Below are 20,027 nucleotides of genomic sequence, written 5' to 3'. Positions count from 1 at the left end.
TCCAGTGAATAACACCAAGATGTATACAACTCTTCTAGCATACTTGGGAGACATAAGAGGGACTTTATATTTTGAGAAAGACTCACATCAAGTACCCGAAGCATTTTAAGATTAGTGTAATTGGTCGGGGTCATTAACAGATTACTGCCAAAATTCATGTGATTGTAAAAGGATGGCGATTGTTCACTTAAAACAGAACCTTTAACGAGTCTGGCAAGGGGACCAACAGTTGATTTTCGTACTTCTCATTCAATGCAACCTTCCCACGATGATTACACCCTCGAAAGTCCAATAGAGAAAGCTTCTTAAGACCTCCGATGCTTTCACAAACATGAGTCAGACTGAGACTGAAACAGAACGAGAGAATCAAAGTCTCGAGATTAGGAAGTCGGGAAAGATGGCGGACACTAACAAGACTGATCGACCATCCAAGATTTAGGATCTTCATCGAATTAAGAACCTATTCCAAGAATACCAAGATTGATTCATCACACGTTAACACATAAACTGTCAGAAAGTTGAGAAGCTACGGTTGTGTTCGGTTGTAAAAAATTCTCTACTTTTCCAGAAAAGCAAAACTTTTAAAACCGTGTTTAGTTTGATAATTTTTCTAAAAATTTTCCGGGAAAAGAAAACTTTCTATTTTCCAAAATTACAAAGAACTTGGAAAACTGATAATTACTGTTTTCCACACTTTTCTATTTCCAAAAGTTTTCTAAAATATAAACACACACACAGCCAACCCGACCCACACCCAACGCACTCCACCCACACCCTCCCATACCTAGGCCCACACCCACCCCATCCCCACAGGCCCTACACACCCACCCCACCCCACCTACCTACCCCCATAACCACCCCCACCCACACTTACCCATACCTACCACCATACCCACCCCATACCCGCATACCCAACCCACCCCACCTCACCCTAACCTTACTTACCCCACACACCCACCCCACCCCTAACTCTATCTAAAATAACTTAAAAAGAAATTTCAATAGTGTCTTGTCCAAAAACAATTTAAATTAACAAAAAGTGGAAACTGAAAACTGATAGAAAAAACACAACCAAACACGATTTCTATTTTTCTAAAACGGAAAATGAAAACTCAAAAGTTTTAATCAAACACGTTTTCTTAAATTTTCCAATAAAAACTGAAAATGAAATTTCCATAGTCACAGGATTCGCCAAAGTAGTCACGATCCACGTTCTGAACAGCCTGATCCCAAGCGTGGTAGGATACCGATGGCGTCAGAAACGCCATGTGGTACGTCTTGCTTGCGATACTGCCAATTTTTTAAAGGGTTATTGTCATTGTAGCCCAACAAACTTTAGTACATTGGTTTAAAGGGTCCCTCGTGACTATTTTTTGCATTTGAGGGGCACGTACTTGTGTGTTTATGTTTTAAAAGGCCATTTTGAAAATTTTGAAGGGGTCACCCGGTGACACCCAACCTATCTTGCATTTTGCCAATTCCAATTCATTGCCATCTAGATTAAAGAAGTCCAGGTCATTGCCACGTAGATGTGATAATGTTCACCCTAGTTTTTCATTTGGGCCATCCAATCTTGGAGCGAATTGGTACTCTTGTTCCCTTCTCCACATCTCACGCTCCAGATTTCACTATCTCCCTCCACCCAATTTGCGACTGTGGTGACTGTGACTGGATTAATCGCCGACATTACTGGACCATGGAGAGAACCAAACCCAACAGTGGTAGTGGAAGTGTGGCGGTTTTCAATGGAGGTTCGTGAATTTCAGGCAAAGTCGAGGGGTATCGGCTATGAGAAGAAGAGGAAACGCCATGTTGGGGTTCGCTTTTGTCGTTGGTGCTTGCGATGATACGAATCTAAGCTTGAGCTCTGGTGCTTGCGATGATACGAGGTTAGTAAACTGTTCTGATAGGGGAGTTTTGATGGCTATCAAGAAATTCAACCTAAAACACTTCAAATCAATAGTGTTTCTCGACTATCAAACACTAGTCAACACCCCAAATCCAAACGAATGTGATGTCACATGGAGATTTCGGAATCGGAAAGAGAAATCATGGAGAAGGTATAGAGATTTCAGAAGGTTCAAGATCGAATTCACCGATTTCATCACTTACAAAGTAATCAGAGCAAAAGGATGGCATTTCAGTGTCAATGCACGTCGTCCCCGGCGAACCCCATTCGGAAAAGGTGGAGGTTTGTTGGGGGATTGACCTGTGTCTGCCCGAGCAACTGCCATCGACAAATCAAACCCATAGCCGGAGCCATCTTCAACCTACTCTCCGGAAATTGCAGCGCCAACGGCGTCACATGATTCACCTTGTTCTGCCACATCGGAGATGTTGGAGGGGACATCGGTGGAGTTGAACCGAGCCCCAATGGGCTCATCGAACCCATTTCCATTAAATTAACAGTAACATATCTTGATTTTGGAGAAGGAAGAGTTGATCCGGTAGAAGCGTACACTGGCCGGAGGTCTTCCACCCTATGAGCGAAATTGAAACCCTAATCATGTGTTGCACTTGATGGTCTTTGTACCTATGAATTTTCTCAGCATGGATGAAGCCATGATTCAAACACTCCATGTGTATATTCGCACGAAGAAGAAAAAAGGTCATTAGAACAAAAAACGTGTATGTATAGGTTAAGAAGAAAGGGTCAAAGAGATGTGGATGGTTGACCCTATTCCTGCAAGTCTATCATTGAGTCGACTCATTAGTGAGTCTATGTTGACTCACCGGGTTATATGTATTCACTAACCTGCTTACTTGGCAAGTGACTAGGCAGGAATACCGGCTAAAATGGGTAAAAGGACATTTTCAAATGGTAAAACACAAGTACGTGCCCCTCAAATGTAAAAAATAGTCACGAGGGACCATTTAAACCAATATACGAAAGTTTGTTGGGCCACAATGACAATAACCCTTCTTTAAATCGATACCTGAAACATGAAATTGGCGAATCGTATTGCACAGAAACGCGATTGGGGGTTCTGGAACGCCGATTTGTGAAATTGGCGGGAAATTAATTTCATCCGGGGAAAAGTCACCGACGCTTGATTTCTTCATTCAAATCCTCGATTCCATGTTAGATGTTTGGACTTTAGCATGTGATTCTTTTAATCAATTTTAATAATTATATTTAGCCATGCCACTTATCCAATATCATCACTTCACCGTGATTACACTTCTGTTCTACATTCTTATGTTATTTTGATCCCTCATATCGTCTCCTATATTTTGTTTCCTTATTGTCTTTCATCATTGGAAATGGTTTTCAGTAAGTCTTTTAAGTGTTATCTTAGAAGTTCTGTTTTTAAGTATAAAATTGTTATAAGAAAACTTGCATTTCTGTTTTTAAGTTAAATATTGCAGGAATTATGTTTTGAACATGTGTAGACCGTATTGGAATCTATGGTACACCGTACCGTACCGTAGCGAAATGAACCTACCCCCACCGTATCCGATACGTCCTAATCGGTGAACCGCGTTCCCGATCCCTGTTCCGGTACCTGAGCGTACCGTGAACTATGTGACAATGGAAATTTCTACTCCTTTTTCTCATATCTATAGCTACCAAAAAGGTGAAGTGACAAACAGTGCATCAAATTCCTACCATGGGCGGTTCAAACTTCTCCAACCCTCCATTTCTCATATCTATAGCTACCAAGCTGCTACCCAATAAGCCGGAGGGTATTTTTTCCAAATGACAATGAGTCCAGCACAACCATCTTAACTCTGGAAAATTCTTGTAGGACCCCTCGAGTTCCACATGTTTTAGCTTGAGAAATTTCAGTTTATCTATTTTTGCAAGTGAAGCTGTTTTAAGGGTTGTTGGCTGCAAATTTAGCACTGAATTAATTAGTACACACCTTATGTATGGCATAAAATGCACTGGAAATTAAAGGTAAATGCCCCCAAAATATCAAGAGTACCACACTCATTCACATCTTTGGCTTACATTTTATGTCCTCCCTTTCCTGAGCTTGTACATGTCAAGTGCTAGACCTTCAATTGTTTTTGAACCCTAACGGGGAAAGACATGAAATGAGACAGGGCAAGTTAACATAGGAGTTTGGTTCACAGGAAAGTTAGTTTAATGATGCACATAATTAAGAAGCATCTTACCTCTCCTTTTCTCAACAAATGATAAGATTCATCATTTTGCGAGACTCTACTACGTGCTGCAGGATCTCTGGACTCTTGAAGGACTATGTTTCTTGCCATCTCTTGAAGCAGTTGATGCATCATCAGTTTTTTACTTGGTGAGATGGTAAGAAGGCATCTGTTAATGAGGGTCATGATCCCAGCCTTTGCATTCCAGTCATGCTCCAATATCTTTGCCACATAACCCTCATATTCACCAACAAAGAAAAAAGCAATATGCAGAAACAACTCTTTGTTACTGGCATGTGGTAATGAGTCAAAGCTCTTTTGTAGTATACCTTGGATTTTACAATCAAGATCTCCTTTGAATGAATTCAGTGAATTCAATGTACTTCTCCAAATCTCTATCATGCTATTTATTTTCCATGGCTGGCCAACATCGACAAACAGAGAAGAGCCTAGTACTTTAAGAGCTAGCGGGCTTCCAGCACAATACTGTGCTAAGTGAACTGCAAGCTCCTTGAAACCTTCCATAGGAAGTTTGGATCCAAATGCATGGGAACTTAAAAGCTCTAATGATTCATCATCATTCAACAATTCAAGTTCGTGCACCTTGCAACTCCAAGATATGGACCCAAACCATGCATTTATATCTAGAAGCCTAGTTGTTATTATGATCCTGCTTTGTGTATGAATCGCCTTTGTTCCAAGTAAAGCATCTAATTCTTCACGTTCATCAATGTCATCAAGAATAATAAGCACCCTTTTCACTTGTAACGCATCCTCAACCTTCCTTGTACCTGCAGATACACTAGATATACTTGCAATATTATTTCCTCCTAGAATGTCTGTGAGCAGTTGTTTCTGTAGCTCAAGCAAACCATGAGCCTGTTTAGAGTGCTTTCCGATCTCTTCAAGGTAACTGCTGCTTCCAAATTTTTGCTTGTTTGAGTTGTAAATGAATTTGGCCAAAGTCGTCTTGCCACTACCTCCCATGCCACAAATTGCTAGAACATTAATACCAGATTGCTCATTTTCCAACCATGAGTTGATAGATTTAGCTCGAGTGCCCATTCCAACTAGATGAGCGGGAGTACTAACTAGTTTCAAATCTAGTTCAGACTTGATTGTACCAACAATCTCTGAGATAAAATCTGTTTCAGACCTGCAACAATAGAAAAAGAAAAGAAACACATTCAGAGCATGGCATTTAATCTTCATAAACACTTTAGCTTTCTTCAGTTATAGTGGATGCCATTCAAATCCTCTAGCAAATTTAATATTCTCCCTGCAACCATTATCAACCCGCTAAATATGTGAACTGAGGTGTACGGATATATGCATTCTGATTGAATTAAGTTTTCAATAATGTCAAGGCCAACTAGATACACCCGATACCTGTAGGGCCAAAGTCAAACCCCAATACCTGCTATGTTATCAGTTTTAATTTTAGTTTCAGATTTGTAGTAAACTATTCATACGTAAGGAGGAGAACGACATAATGTCTAATACATAACCGAAAAGCTATTTATCCCATCAAGTAAACTTGCAATCTTCATTATGTTGAAAATTCAATTACCATGCTAAATGTGTCTGAGACAAGGAGTAAAGAAAATGAAGTATTTGTGCAAAAGTAAACCAACCCCTTTCAGAGTTAGAGTTCTAAGGTAAATATGTAATACACACAGTAAGCCTCTCATCATCTGGTTCTGCACTTTGCATAATTTCAAAGCACAATATGAGCAAAAGAAAATTCCATGACTTGATGTTTTTAAGAAGCATACCTGAATTCTACCATTTCCTAGGCACATATTACGATTCCTTATCATATTTTAACACTCTCAGTGAATTAATCAAAAAGAGTTTCCAAAGGATTTAACAATAAGCTTGAATAGAGAAAGCATACCCGGAAACAACCATGCCGGTCAAATCAGCAACCTCTGTAAGGGCTGCCTTCCATCGATTGACATTATACTCTGTCCATTTTGACCCTTCTGCTCCTTCGTCTACATTAATTGCGAAGCTTTGCCTTTGGCTCCTGACATCTGAGGGATCGACATGGTAAAACACCGGTAAAACAAAATGATTAAAGCTCCGCCTTTGCTCAAGGATCAACAGCAGCTCGTCAAGGCACCATCTGGAATTCGCATACTTCTCTGACAAGACAGCGATAGAAGCCCTGGATTCTTTGATTGCTCTATCGATTTCCGGCTTCAGTTCTTGACTTCTGTCGATATTATCATTATCCCTAAAAGTGCGAACTCCTGCTCGCTCTAAAACAAACACACCGCATGACCCCCACCAACCGCCAGCTCACCTCGTCGTCTTTAAAACCTGCTTCAAATACCAAAACTCAAAACCCACAATCCATGTATGAAATCTTGAATGGGTTTCCATTGGCATTCAAGATCAACTTTCCCCATTATGGCATTATCCCACCATTTCATGTATAACCGAAAGAAAAAGAACTCTGCAAAACTTTATCTTTTTGGTTCCTTACTACAGCCTCCAGTTGTCAACTGCACAGGTTCCCAGAACAGAAAGATAGCCATTAAAGAAGGCTTTGGAGATGGGTTCTTTGTTAGTTGACATGGGTGTGTGTTTTTTGGTGTTGTTCTTGTTCATTTGTGTGAATTCAAAAGGTGAGAAGGGGCGAGTGGTGATTGAGGGTAAAAGTAGGATAGCAGAGACAGATAGTGATTTTGTATCTGCAACAATGGATTGGTGGCCACCTGAGAAGTGTGATTATGGTACTTGTAGCTGGGATCATGCCTCTCTCCTCAATCCTCAGTGTGGTATTCATCTTTTCATCCATCAGGTTATTGAGTACAATTTGAAAATAAATGTTTGCATGGCTTATTTTCAATTTGTACTCTTTAGTCAATAGTCAAATAAATTTTTGTTATTAAGTTCTTATAACATGATTGGAATGGATTTCAACCGCATAATTAAATCGTATTGATATCACCTCACATAAATTAATAGATGTAAGTGAACAAATTATATCATATTAAATACCATAATTCAATACCCGTTGTTCATATACAATTCAAAGGGTAAAGTGACCGGTTTTTCTTAATATTATTAGTTGTCATAAAATTTTATGACATTGATCTTTTTATTTAAACTAACAAAATGAAATAGGGATAATGACTTAAAAGGTTAATTTACTTTTCGATTTGTACACATATGGTCACTGTGTTTTTTTTCGTCCACATTTACCCCTTCAACTTGTTAAACTGTATACATTTAATCCTTGTGACCGGTTACTCCAGGTTAGCCGGGAAAAATTACTTAATAGGGTGATATATTTTTTATTTTGTACACATTTAGTCCTTAATATTTTTGTACATATTTAGTCCTTAATATTTTTTTTGTTTCAAAATAAGTCTTTTTTTTGTACTCATTCAATACTTATGAATGATTTCTGTAGGTTTTTTTCACGACATCTTACATAGGACAATCATTGATGAGGTGTTTTAGGTTGTTGATGTTTATGTCCAACCCGATCTCGACTGCTTAGTTGCGTTAGTTGCGTAGGTCTTGTGATTTGGCTTAAGTCTTGTATTTTGAACGTCGTAACTTCTTTATACGATATCATATTATAACGATCTTTATATCCACATGTTCATTTTTTCAGTAAGATTACTCCCGTTAAAATGTAATATGTTTTTATTTACGATTTTATAAAAAAAACATCCATACATGCATTCATAAAAAATGTATGGACAGGGGCAGACGCAGAAATACATAGTAGGTGATGTCGAGATGAAATAGACGTTACTGATACATGAAAAATAGATATAAACGAAAAAAAAATCTCACTGCGGACAGAAAAACAGGTTTTGCCGGTGCAACACCGGGACCAGGCTAAATCCCCCCCCCCCCCCCGCCCTTTGTATGGATATAAAAATCGTAAGTAAAAATATATTATTTTTTAATGGGAGTAATCTAAATTAAAGTTGTAGTATACTAAAATATGAACGCATGGATATAAAGATCGTTCGCATGGAAATAAAGATCGTTAAAATCCAAGATCGTATAAAAAAGTTATGACGTTCAGAACACATGACCTAAACAACCAAGTAGTCGAGATCGCGATAAACATAAAAATCAAAAGACCCAAACACCTCATTAATGAATGTCTCACGTGAGATTTCGTGAGAAAAACCTAAAGAAATCATTCATAAGTACTGAATGACTACAAAAACAAAAATGAATTATTTTGCAAAAAAAAATATATTAAGGACTAAATGTGTACAAAAATATTAAGGACTAAATGTATACAAAGTAAGAAATATATTACCCTATTAAGTCATTTTTACCGACTAACCTAGAGTAGCCGGTCATAAGGACTGAATGTGTACAGTTTAACAAGTTAAAGGGGTAAATGTGGACGAAAAAAAACTCAGTGACCAAATGTGTACAAATCAAAAAATACATTACCCTTTTAAGTCATTATCCCAATGAAATAAAATAAATGTTTTTTTTCTTAAACGGCAAATTTAATTTATTCATTTTCTATTCTTAATCAACCTATGTCCAACGTGAGACTTGAACCCTCAATCTAATGAAGGATGACACACACGATAGCGGTAGACCGATGCCCGATTGATTGGTAATAGGTCGATAACTGTATAGATTAAAAACAGATACATTTATATCCGATGGATATAGAGATAAAATCATATTCAAGTCTATACATAGACAAGTAAATAAATCCAAATCAGCATCTTTAATCTTTTTTTATTTTTTATTTTTGAGAAAATATCAATGGTTATAACTATTGTTTTACGAGGTTAAAAAGGTTTACCATATCTGGAAAATTCAATCATGAATGATGCATATGGGATTAAAAGTTAAAAGACCTCAAAATGCACTTAAGTTCAAATCTCACATGGTTGAGGTTCAACATTATGGTAGCCCGCCTTTAAAAAAATAAGGTTATTTTGTGGAAATTGGAAGTTATATATGGACTGTTTTGTGAAAAAAGTCTAATACGATCTATATTTGCCTTCTTTAAAAATCTTTAGTCCACTAGTTAAATTGAAAATAAAGTAAAAATCGGTCGCGATTAAATATTAATTACAATTTCATTGACGTGAGAGTGTCATTGTTGCATATGTTAACGTTTTCCTTTTGTCTTTGAAATAAAAGGAGATGTTGATTGTGGGTTTGTTTATCTGATTTTACTCGATGTCATCAAAAAAATACTCCTTACGTCTCAAAAGAATCTAACCATCTATTTTTTTTAAAAAAAATTAATCATAATATTCGTTAAAGTAGAAAAATAAACATAACACCATTCTAACAAGGACAAACTTGTCAACTTATATATTTGTCTTGGGATATATATTTAAATTCAAATCAATCTGAAGCTGTTCTTGTTATATAATTATACGCAGGATCTTCACAATAAAATCTTGAAGAATGCCATTAAAGGTGAAAAGAACCAACAAGTTTTCTTTACTCTTTATAGTTTTTTATATAGTTGATTGCAAAAATAAATGCAACACATGTATATTTTTCACCAAATATTTTTTTTCTCTAACCATTTAATATAACAGAGGTATCATTTTTTACCACTGTATTTAACATCTACCGAAATATTAAGTTTGTTAACTAAAATGGTTAGAAAAATGCATAGTTAATGAATTGGATAACATCGCATTTATTTTTATAATATAGTATAAAATTAATTATGTTTCTTTAAAAGTTATGTAGCTTTTTCTCCATTAAGGATCAGATTAGGAGGCACTTTGCAAGATGATGTTATCCACCAAACCAAAAATCACCTTGAACCCTGCAAACCCTTCATCAAGAATACCACAACATTATTTGGTTTCACCCCGGGATGTTTGCCTCTATCCAGATGGGATGAACTTAATAGATTCTTACAAGATACCAGGTAATCAAATTAAAAAAAAATAATAAAAAAGTTTTGTTTTTTAAGTTTTCATGTTTTCAGGGGTATAATTGTCTTTTACATTCAGGGTCGTGTATATTTTTGGACCACATGCTCTCACAAGTAAGACGGTGCTAACCAACGGTTCCACGATCGGAGCTTGGGACTCGACCAATGCTGAAACCCTAATGCGTTACACGGTTCAAAAGAACTACACAGTCAATGGTTGGGAGCTCGGTATGTGAACCCACAAGCGGTAACAAATTCGGGATGAGTATCGTTCAATTCGGTTTAGTTCAGCTTTTTGGCTAAAATCTAAACCAAACAAAAATTATTTGGTTACTAACCTTAAAAGAATACAATTTTGTTTCGTTGGGTTTTTTGGTTTTTCATATCAATATAAATAGCGATCAAGTATGTGAATATAAATGTTAAAGCTAAAATATATGAAAGGGGAAGAAGGTATTTGTTAACTCCACAATATATATGATAATAAAAAACATATGAACCAAAGAGTTTGTGGCCTTACGGTATCAGAAGTTCTTGACAAGGAATCTCAACCATATCAGTTGACTAAGATGTAGATTTATGAGTAAATTTGGGGGTGTAAGAGTTAGCCATTTAAAAAATATAATAAAATTTTTTTCTAAGATTTGCAGCTATACTTTAAAACTCGCATTGAGACTTTAGACTTGAAGCTTTGACTATTTATATAAGTATACCACTCTCGGAAGTTGAACTAAATTAAGATTTGCAGTTAAGGGTTTGGGGTCGGGTGTACACGTGGCACACTAGATATGGCAGGTATAAGAGCCCAATGCCTAGTCTAAATCCATAGTCAAATTAAAAGTCTCACACTATAGTTATAGTTGCTAAGAATTGAACCATTGGCTATTTTTGCAATTTTGCAAGGGCTACGTTTGTGTTATGCCATGGGTTCGGATAACTCAAACTGAAATCAGGGTTTAGGGTGTATGGGTTAGGGATCCGGATCACAAAAGTTCAAATTTTTATGGAGAAATTTCATCAAATGACCAAAAGAAAGGGGTGTTTGAACATTTTAACCATGAAAATTTGAGTTTTGTAGAATGACCAAGGGATCCTCAGAGGGGGCTCTGCGAAAGCCTTTCACCTTCTGAGGAATGTGAATAGTAACGAGGAATTGAGGTGGCAAGGGAAAAAGACAAAAAAGGGTTTTGTTGCATAGTTCCTTAGAGGGGGCTCTGAGGAAAGGTAGCTGAGGCTTTGCGGATCTATTCTTCATCAACAAACCTCTGAGGAATTGTTCTTCGGAGCATTGGTTTCCAGTGGGTGGTAAGGAGTGTTTTCGAGGATGAAATCTAATTTAAGTAAGGGAGAGTTGTAACGTCTGTTCCGAATTGTTTCCTAATGCGGGGCGATGACCTGAATATTGAGTATCATAAGGTTTACGGCCTTTGGAAAAGAGAGATTTAGACCCATTTTGGTGTGGGTATTGTAATTTAGGTGATGCAGGAGTTCGGTTTGTGTTTTGGAGCCAAAGGGTGTATCAGTAAAGTGTCAGCTCGGGCTTTTATGAATATTAGATTTTTTTTTCGGGAAGTTTTAAGACAAGGATGAGTTGATAAGAGTGTAGAGCTTCTCTTCACCTTTCCGTGGATATAAGGATAGTCGGAAACAGACTTAGAACAAAGAAGTTATTGCCTTTGGAAGTTTGGTGGTTTTAGGGTAAAACTAAGTACGTGGGGCATACACAAGTGTATGCATGGCATACATTGGTGTACGTTGGGCGTACTATGCAAAATGACCGCGGATGCCTTAAGGAGTATATTGGGCATACCAGAAGTACGCAGGGCGTACTCCAGTCACACCTAAACCCTAATTTAGGGTCTTGGACCCTATTTAAGCTCCTTAACTCACCACCAAACCCTATTATCTTCAGCCTCCATCCCTCTAAACCCTAGAAACAAAACCCTAGCCCCCATTTGAGTGGTTTTTGAGCTTTTGGTGGTAATTCATGCTTTTTGGTATTCATAGAAGAAGAAGGAACTTTTTGGTGCAGTGTAGGATTGCTTGAAGCTTTTGGATCCATGCTTGTTGCATCTTGATCTACCTTTTTGAGGTATAAAGTTTCTATCTTGATGAATCTAGGTGTTAGATCTAGTTTAAGGAGTATTTTGGGTTCATTTTGGTCCTTAGAGTCATCCTTGCGAGTATGAGTTACTCTAAGAGCTTAGAATGTTAGATCTTGGCCTTTGGGCGGTCCTTTGTTCATAAAAATGTCATCTTGATGAATTATTTTGGACCATGCATGAGTTTGGATGTTTGTTATGGATGTTATTAAGGTTTTGGTCCCATTAAGCCATGAAAAGGAGTAAAGTTGCCAACTTTACGTGTTAACACATCTTATTAGGGTCATATCTGAGTTTGGAAGTCATTGTCTTAACAATTAAGATCTTAATATGGATTTTGGCTCTCTGCTGAGTACGTTGGGCGTACGTAGGAGTACGCTCAACGTAATGCATGGTTTGTGCATCAGCCGCTTATACTCTATGCTTCGAGGGTGAGTACGCGAGGCGTACGATTCTGGTACGCGGGGCATATTCCCTAGCTTTTCATTTTGGGCTTTTTGATGTTTGGGCCTTGTTGGGCCATTGGGTTCTAGCTTTGGGCCATAGTTAGATTGTGGGATTTCTTGGTATTGGTCCCATGTTAGTTTTTGGGACCAATTAGGAAGTTGGGCCATATTGGGTGTTGGATTGCCATTTTGGGTTTTGGGCATTTTGTGCATTTGGGGCTGGGCCTTGGTTATGAAACAAGTAAGAAAAGGGTAAATTGGTCTTTTACCCTTTAGGGAGATGGTTTATGGAATGGGCCTCAGATTTTGGGTATCGGGTTAATTATTGATTAAGATCGTATTTATTGTTAGTTGGCGCGAGGTTATCTAGTTCAGCAGTCCGAGCAATTATTGGATTATCAGGGAATTGAGGTGAGTCTCTTCATTGTACGTGTGGGTCAAAGGCACCAATGCCGACCCACTAGGTTCTGTTATTCTAGTTATCTTTGTGACTATTGCATGGTATGTTGTGATAGGCCCATTGTATGTTGGGATAGGCTCATTTTATGTCGGACTAGGATTATTTGTATGTTGGGCTAGCCCATGGATCAGGAGGGGCTAGGCCTATTGTATGTTATGTAGGTGCAAACTGTCTTTGTGACTTTTGCATTTTTATGATCGGGCTAGGCCCATTAGATTGGCAGGTCTAGGCCCATTATGGTGGATTGGGCCCAATATGCGGGTCGGGCCGAATGTGAGGGCTAGGCCCAATGGTATGTATGGTATGCGATATTTTGGGGAAACTCACTAAGATTTGTGCTTATAGTTTTCATGGTTATGGTTTCAAGTACTTCCGGTTTGAAAGGGCAAGGCCTGGCTTGATCGCAACGCGTCCACCCATGTTTTCCGCATTGTGATGATTTTGAGATTGTACTCTAATAATTGTTTCCTTATAAAGTACTTTTGAATAATTAGAAAAAGAATATTGAATGTTGACTAAATGTTCATTAATGTTTTGGTTGAATTAAAATAAAATTTTTACCTCATAATTTTTGGATGTTACAGAACTCATGGTGGCCGTTATGAGTACGAAAAGATGTTTTGAGGGCATCTATTTCACGCATCCAGACTTGGTAATATCCTGACTTGAGGTCGATCTTGGAGAAGAACTGAGATCCATAAAGTTCATCCAATAATTCCTCAACAACAAGGATTAGGTACTTGTCGGGAATTGACACACAGTTCAATGCGTGGTAGTCGATAAATAAATTTCATGATGAGTGATGCTTCTCTACTAATATGAATGGATCGAAGAAATCACTTTGGATTAAATAAATTATCCCAATCATATCATCTATACGCCTTTGGATTTCATTTTTTTGTAAATAAGGGTAGCGGTAAGGTCTCACACAGATGGGACCTTGTCCATCAAAAACGTTTATTTTGTGTTCAATGGTCCTGGGTGGAGGAAGTCGCTAGAATAAGGAGAAAACTGAGAAAGAACATCATTCAATTGTTTGTGTTGGGGAAAGGATAAGGTAGTGATGGGTTTTTGGGAAGTAATACAAGTTTTAGGTGACATTTTATCCAAGAATTGAGAGAGTATGGATGATGAAGAGAAGAGATGCCTTATAGATGCATTTGTGAGCCCTGGTGCCAAAAATGCAGTTCTTGTGTTTGCCAATTGAAAATAACATCTCCCAAAGTACCCAGCCAAGAAACTCCAAGTATGATATCCAGTGATCCAAATTCATCAACCAAAGCATCTACTTGCATCCACTTGACAAGAGTGAGAACCCATTTCAACGGAAATACCCCAACAAACCTCCAACATTTGAACTTTGGTGTTATCGCCTAGACATATAGTTAATAGTTGACTGATGAAGATTTTAAGACCTAATATTGTAGCCAAGGTTTTGGAGATAATATTATATGTTGCGCCACCATCAATTAAAATAACTATAGAAATACCTAGGAGTTGACCTGCACTTTTAAGGGTGCAAAGGGTAAAAGAAGGATCAACGATAATGTAACACCCCATTTTCACCTTATAGTATAAACAACCAGTCATGTAAATAGACATTTTCGATAGAGGACTATTTACGATAAATAGTCTTGACGAAAGTTGTAGTAATCACAAAATCGAGAGCATGCATATAGAGAATGTCCAAATCTGACTTCATGAGAGGAAGTTATGATTTTTAGAACTTGTAGCATAGCAGTGCACGACACAGAAACCGAAATTAAGATCAGTTGATTATTAAGAAAAAACATCTAAACGAGAGTTGAAGATCTCGTCAATACCTATTCGTTGATTTAAAGACAGTCGAGAACGGATATTGTAAGAGAGAGTTATGATTTTTTATATGGAATCTAGGCCTATAAAAATATAAATTTAAAAATAAAATGATAATTAGCCGATAGACTCTAAATGAAAGTTGTAGATCTCGTCGATAGCCACACATGGATATAAAAAACGTCGAAAACGAAACTCATGTGAAGAAGTTACGAAATATATCTACGTTATGCACGGCACACACGAAGTACGCAACCAGCAGCTTCTAGAAGGTGTAGCGTGGACCACATGGGTTTTGACACGTGGCAAGCAACGAATGGATTGACGTTACCCTAGTGTGTGACGTGCACCTGTAGTACGCGACACATATCCTTACGATAAATAGATACATCTGGCTTCCTTCATTCCCACACCATCCAATCTCTCTCTATTTCTGTAACATCCAGATTCCCAGGTATCTTATTTTATGTATTTTTATTAAGTATTAGAGAGGGACTCGGCGAGTAGACGCTTAAACTCGCCGAGTAGGAACGGCGTTTGCTGACTGTATTAAATGAATGGACTCGGCGAGTCCGCGCTGTTAAGTGAAACCCTAATCCTCGGGGCCTGAGCCCTATTTAAAGGCCTTTATGGCCTCCATTTGCGGCCAATGCACCCCAGAGGAACCCTAGAGAGAGCAGTAAGAGAGTTGAGAGCAAAAGGAGGCTATTTCTTCATCTTTTTGTGTGGTTTGGCTTGAAGGAAGATAGGAGCACACATCTAGAACGTGAAGGGGACTGGATCTAAGCTAATCATCTTGTGGTATCATCTTTGGAGGTATAAACCTTTCCCATTTCGTGTTATATTGATGGATTTCTTGCTTTTAGGGTTTTTACCCTCATTTTATGGAAGATCTATAGAGTATGAGGTCCACTTTGGGATTATGACATCAGATCTGGAGAGGACCTTTCCCACTCTACTTTATGCTGATTCATGGAGGATTGGAGACTAGGTTGCCATTTCTAGTGTTATTTCTCCATTTGAGGCTTGATATGGGATGCATGCACGTAAAGGTTGCACCTTTACGTGACTTTTGAGTGTTAAAAGGATGGATCTACTGTTTGGTGAAGCAGATATGACCTCAAGAGATCTTTTGAGGGTTTTCATGGGAGGAACTCGTCGAGTCCATAAGGGACTCGACGAGTCGAGTCGGGTTGCCCCGCGACTCGCGACCTGTGACGACCCATGGAGCACCGGGTTGACCAGCGAGTCCAGGGAGGACCAGGGACGAAGAGTACAGGCATGTACTCGCCGAGTCACTCTAGTGCACTCGGCGAGTCCGGTCAATGTTGACCGTTGACTTTTGTTGACTTTTAGTGTTTAGTCAGTGGTTGGACTTATGAGCCATTAGAGGGGCAGATTGGTCTTTTTCCCTTCTTAGAGAACTTATAGAGAGGGGTTGACCTAGCCTTTAGAAGTTGTATTAATTAGAGTAATTATTTATGTGATTAGGCGAAGGCTAGCGCAGTAATTCAGAGTTCGAGATTTACCGAGTCACCTGAGGTGAGTCTTCTCACTATACTTTACCTTGAGTGGTAATAGAGCTATGTGATAGAGTATCTTGTATGTTATGTATGTGAGGTGTTGCACTGCATTATTTCTATGTGATATATGCTGTGTGTATTCCATAGTTACAGAGTTAGAACCGGAAGGTTCACAGAGTTAGGACCAAAGGGTCCACAGAGTTAGGACCGGAGGGTCCATAGAGTTATAGCCTCGAGTGGCTAATATGTGTTACATGTGGTATTTTGGGGAACTCACTAAGCATTTATGCTTACAGTGTTGTGTTATGTGTTTCAGGTACCAGTGAGGATCGCGGGAAGGCGCCGGCATGATCAGTACACACATGAGGAGCTTTTTATACTTGTGATCTTGGGATATGTTTTCTTGAGTGTTATGTGATACAATGAGATTTTTATAATATTGTGAATGAAATTATGTTTTTAAAATGTGAAAAATTGTTTGAAAAATTTGGATGTTACAATTTCTCTCTAATGTCTGAAACTCTGAAGTATTTTTGAGAGTCTGATGAACTCCACTTTAACGAAGCTCTGAGGCAGAAAGCTGGGAAAATAGAAGTGCTCGGTATCAAAGCCCTACCTATGATCTTCCCAGATTTCCCTACGATTCCTGATAATTAAGTTGCGCCTTAACTGTAACTTATATTTATATTTATATTCGTAGTCGTTGTTATGGATATATAAATATCAGTAGTTTCGGTTATAATGCTGATTGTTCTACTTACGGGAGAGGTGTCTAGAGTGATCATGTTGGCTTGGTTGTTGGATTTTAGAAAGACTATATGTCGAAATGGTCCTACCTCCCAACTTTTCGTCCTGATTGATCCTTATTTGATAGAACTCTCGGTATTCATTGGGATTAGTGAAAAATCTAGCTTTCAATACAAGATCCTCACACAGATTAATAAGTTAAATTATTATAGATTACATACTTGTTTGGCGTGCTATCCGCCAGTTGGATCGGCAATAAAATCACCTAGATAGCTATTGATCGTCTGAGTAACTGTCCAAGTGAGTTTTCACACTATATTATGTGCTCTAATATATATCATATGTATGTTAGGATATAGTTTCCTTGTAGTATGCCATTAGGCTAGTTCGGTTAGTTGCTTGTAGTATTGGATTATTTCATGATGTATTGTTTATATGTGTTGATATATTATGTGGGGAGTTGAGGGCGGACCAACCTCATGCAGAAGGCCAATAGACTTAGGCGGACTAGCATTATGCTAAAGGCCAAAGTTCGGACCAGCTATATGTTATAGGCAAAAAGGGCGGACCAGCTTCGTGCTGAAGGCCAAGGTAGGACCAGCTTTATGCTGATGGCCATTATATGTATGCATTGTATTTATATTGTGGTATACGGTATTTTGGGGAACTTACTAAGCCTAGCTCTGAACTAGTTGATATTAAATGTTTTCAGGTACTCCATTAGGCAATAAGAATGGCGAAGCTCGTCTATACACACGCATTAACAACCTGTTTCCACATATACTTTGAAATAAGATAAACGGATTTTGAATGTAAAACATTGGTATTTGTTACAAATAAATGAAATGTTGTTCTATAAAAATGAAAATTTTTGATTGAAAAATCGGGATGTTACATGTAAAACCCCCAGAGTCTAATGCATGGCATTCACCGTCAATTTACTGATCATTAGATGGGTTGGAATCTAATTATCGGATCTCACCATCATCATCTACGTCATCTTCATCAGTCAAAAGAAGAACTCGAAATTGGCCATCAGTATTGTCTTGTAAGGTGCTTTGTACCGATAGAATGGGTGGAATTAAGATTAGGTCGGACCGGGTCGGGTGGTTTATTTGGTAGGTGCCCAAATTAATAGCGGTGCGACTAGTTGGGTTAAAGGGTGTATTGGGTTTAGTAAAATAATAGGCTAAGGAGTTATTACCTTTCTAAGTGGAGCCCAATGTTGAATACCCTGTTCCATAAGACTACTCGGCAACGCCCACTCCCGTTATTGTGCCTCATAACACGTGATAACGCCAATGAACACCTCCCCTCCCTCCCGTTATTACATGTTAAAGGCTTTCGCGTTACTTCCCGTTACCACCATCACATTTGGTAACGGCGTTTTTTTGTTTTTTAGCCTAGTAACTCGTGTGGGCGTTGCCCACACCCACCTCTCTAAGAAGGAGTATGTGTCTATGATTTGCGTTTATCGCCTCCTGCGCAAGTAGCGACGACAACGTGGCGAGCTATCTCCATGGCGGCGTCGCACGTGGTAGGGCGGAGAGCACGGACCAGTTGCAGATATCAATTTGAAGACCACGTAAGAACATTCCAGGGATTACTCCTCATATTGCTCTGGAACCAAAGCCGATAATGATTCAAATTGCTCTATATATTCTTCGACGTTTCCCTTTTGGAATAGAGAGCTCAATGCTTCGTGAGCGTTCAAGAATTGGAAACCCCCAAATCGAATAAAAAGTTTAGCCTTGAATTGTTCCCATGTTGACTGGGGATGCTGGAATAACAGGGTAGTGAACCAGTTGAGAGCTGGACCTTCCACACACATTTGTGAGAGCTTCAGCTTGTTGGGTTCAGTGGTTTGGTGAACAGTGAAATAGAGCTTCTGTGCCATCAAACATTGGGAGTTTGACCTTGGGAAGAGAGAAAAGTGAATCATCGGTGTGGTTGTGATTTGTTGAGCCAAAACGACGAGGGTAGAGGGTAGCGGATTTAATGATGATTTCAGATTATTCTCCTTCTTCAGGGCGTTTTCTAGATTGTTCAGGTGATTTTTGCAACAACTTCTCGATAAGTACTTTCATCTCCTGCATCTGGGTGGAGGGGTAATCAATTTTCCCTTCTTGGGTATCCATTCTAGCTTGAAGAGTTTGCAAACGAGTAGAGACTTGGGCTTCCGTTGGCTGCACCATAGTAGAGAAAGGAAAGAAACTGTGACAATGGAACCAATTGTAGGAAGGAGAACAAAACAACTACTAAACAGATAAAATAAACAAGCCACAGATTCAAGAGCAAAATGCTTATGATTCACGGATTTCAAAATAGAGAATACAAAATGGAAATTCAAAGAAGAAAACCTAATGATTCCCTACCTGCCCAAGCTAATGATTAGCCAATCCTTAATAACAGAAAAATATTCTCTCACGTGGCCCTTATTCTTGCATTCACCACAATATATAGTCTTCTCTCAAAAAGATGCCTTCACTCAAAGCATCACAGCCCTACAACTCTTGTTCTTTTCTTGGAAGAATAAACCTTCCAAGGTTTGGTGGGCTCAATGGGCTGATCTCTATCAGTCATCATATATGGAAGCAAGTTATAACTCTCTGGTGACTTTCTCTGGTGACTTCTCTGGTTGGTTTATATCATCAAGTTGTCTATGCATTTCTAATCATACTCATTCTTATAAGTCATTTACATGCAGTAGGCTCTTTTCCCATCATCAATTGTTTACAAGCACAATACAAAGCGATTAGTACACCCCGTAAGTTTTCAAACTAAAATCCATAGCAAATCACAAGCCCATGAATATCATATGTTTCACAAGTTCGTTTTTTCATGTGTGTATGTGTGTGCCTTTATGCATGTGTATGTGGTGTTTGCCCAACAATCTACTTTGCCCAAGTTTTTAAATAT

General features: G+C 38.5%; 2 protein-coding genes across 2 annotated transcripts; one reads left to right on the top strand and one right to left on the bottom strand.

Moving 5' to 3' along the window:
• Positions 1-3,397: 3,397 nt before the first annotated feature.
• LOC145126911 (disease resistance protein RPV1-like) lies at positions 3,398-6,524 on the bottom strand. Its single transcript, XM_079062189.1, has 5 exons — positions 6,455-6,524; positions 6,008-6,413; positions 4,123-5,266; positions 3,956-4,021; positions 3,398-3,832 (listed from the first exon to the last, which is right to left on the bottom strand). The coding sequence occupies exons 1-4, from the start codon at positions 6,522-6,524 to the stop codon at positions 3,959-3,961; spliced, it is 1,683 nt and encodes a 560-aa protein (XP_078918315.1). The 3' UTR covers positions 3,398-3,832; positions 3,956-3,958.
• A 1-nt stretch (position 6,525) lies between these two features.
• On the top strand, positions 6,526-10,251 carry LOC145126910 (heparanase-like protein 3). The gene is made up of 4 exons (XM_079062188.1): positions 6,526-6,628; positions 6,744-6,851; positions 9,826-10,009; positions 10,095-10,251. Exons 1-4 carry the CDS (start codon positions 6,526-6,528, stop codon positions 10,249-10,251), a joined length of 552 nt encoding a protein of 183 aa, XP_078918314.1.
• Positions 10,252-20,027: the final 9,776 nt, after the last annotated feature.

This window comes from Lactuca virosa, chromosome 7 (assembly GCF_052849685.1).
Source record: "Lactuca virosa cultivar CGN04683 chromosome 7, Lactuca_virosa_CGN04683_v6, whole genome shotgun sequence".
NCBI classification, from domain to species: domain Eukaryota; kingdom Viridiplantae; phylum Streptophyta; class Magnoliopsida; order Asterales; family Asteraceae; genus Lactuca; species Lactuca virosa.
The sequence above is the reverse complement of the archived record's forward strand: the minus strand, read 5'-3'. Positions and strand labels throughout refer to the sequence as shown.

Coding starts and splice junctions, on each gene's coding strand:
- LOC145126911 (XM_079062189.1), bottom strand. CDS start 6,524: ATGGGGAAAGTTGATCTTGAATGCCAATGGAAACCCATTCAAGATTTC. Junction 6,414..6,454: donor ACATGGATTGTGGGTTTTGA/GTTTTGGTATTT, acceptor CGACGAGGTGAG/CTGGCGGTTGGTGGGGGTCA. Junction 5,267..6,007: donor ACCGGCATGGTTGTTTCCGG/GTATGCTTTCTC, acceptor CTATTGTTGCAG/GTCTGAAACAGATTTTATCT.
- LOC145126910 (XM_079062188.1), top strand. CDS start 6,526: ATGGCATTATCCCACCATTTCATGTATAACCGAAAGAAAAAGAACTCT. Junction 6,852..9,825: donor ACCTGAGAAGTGTGATTATG/GTACTTGTAGCT, acceptor AAAGTTATGTAG/CTTTTTCTCCATTAAGGATC. Junction 10,010..10,094: donor AGATTCTTACAAGATACCAG/GTAATCAAATTA, acceptor TTTTACATTCAG/GGTCGTGTATATTTTTGGAC.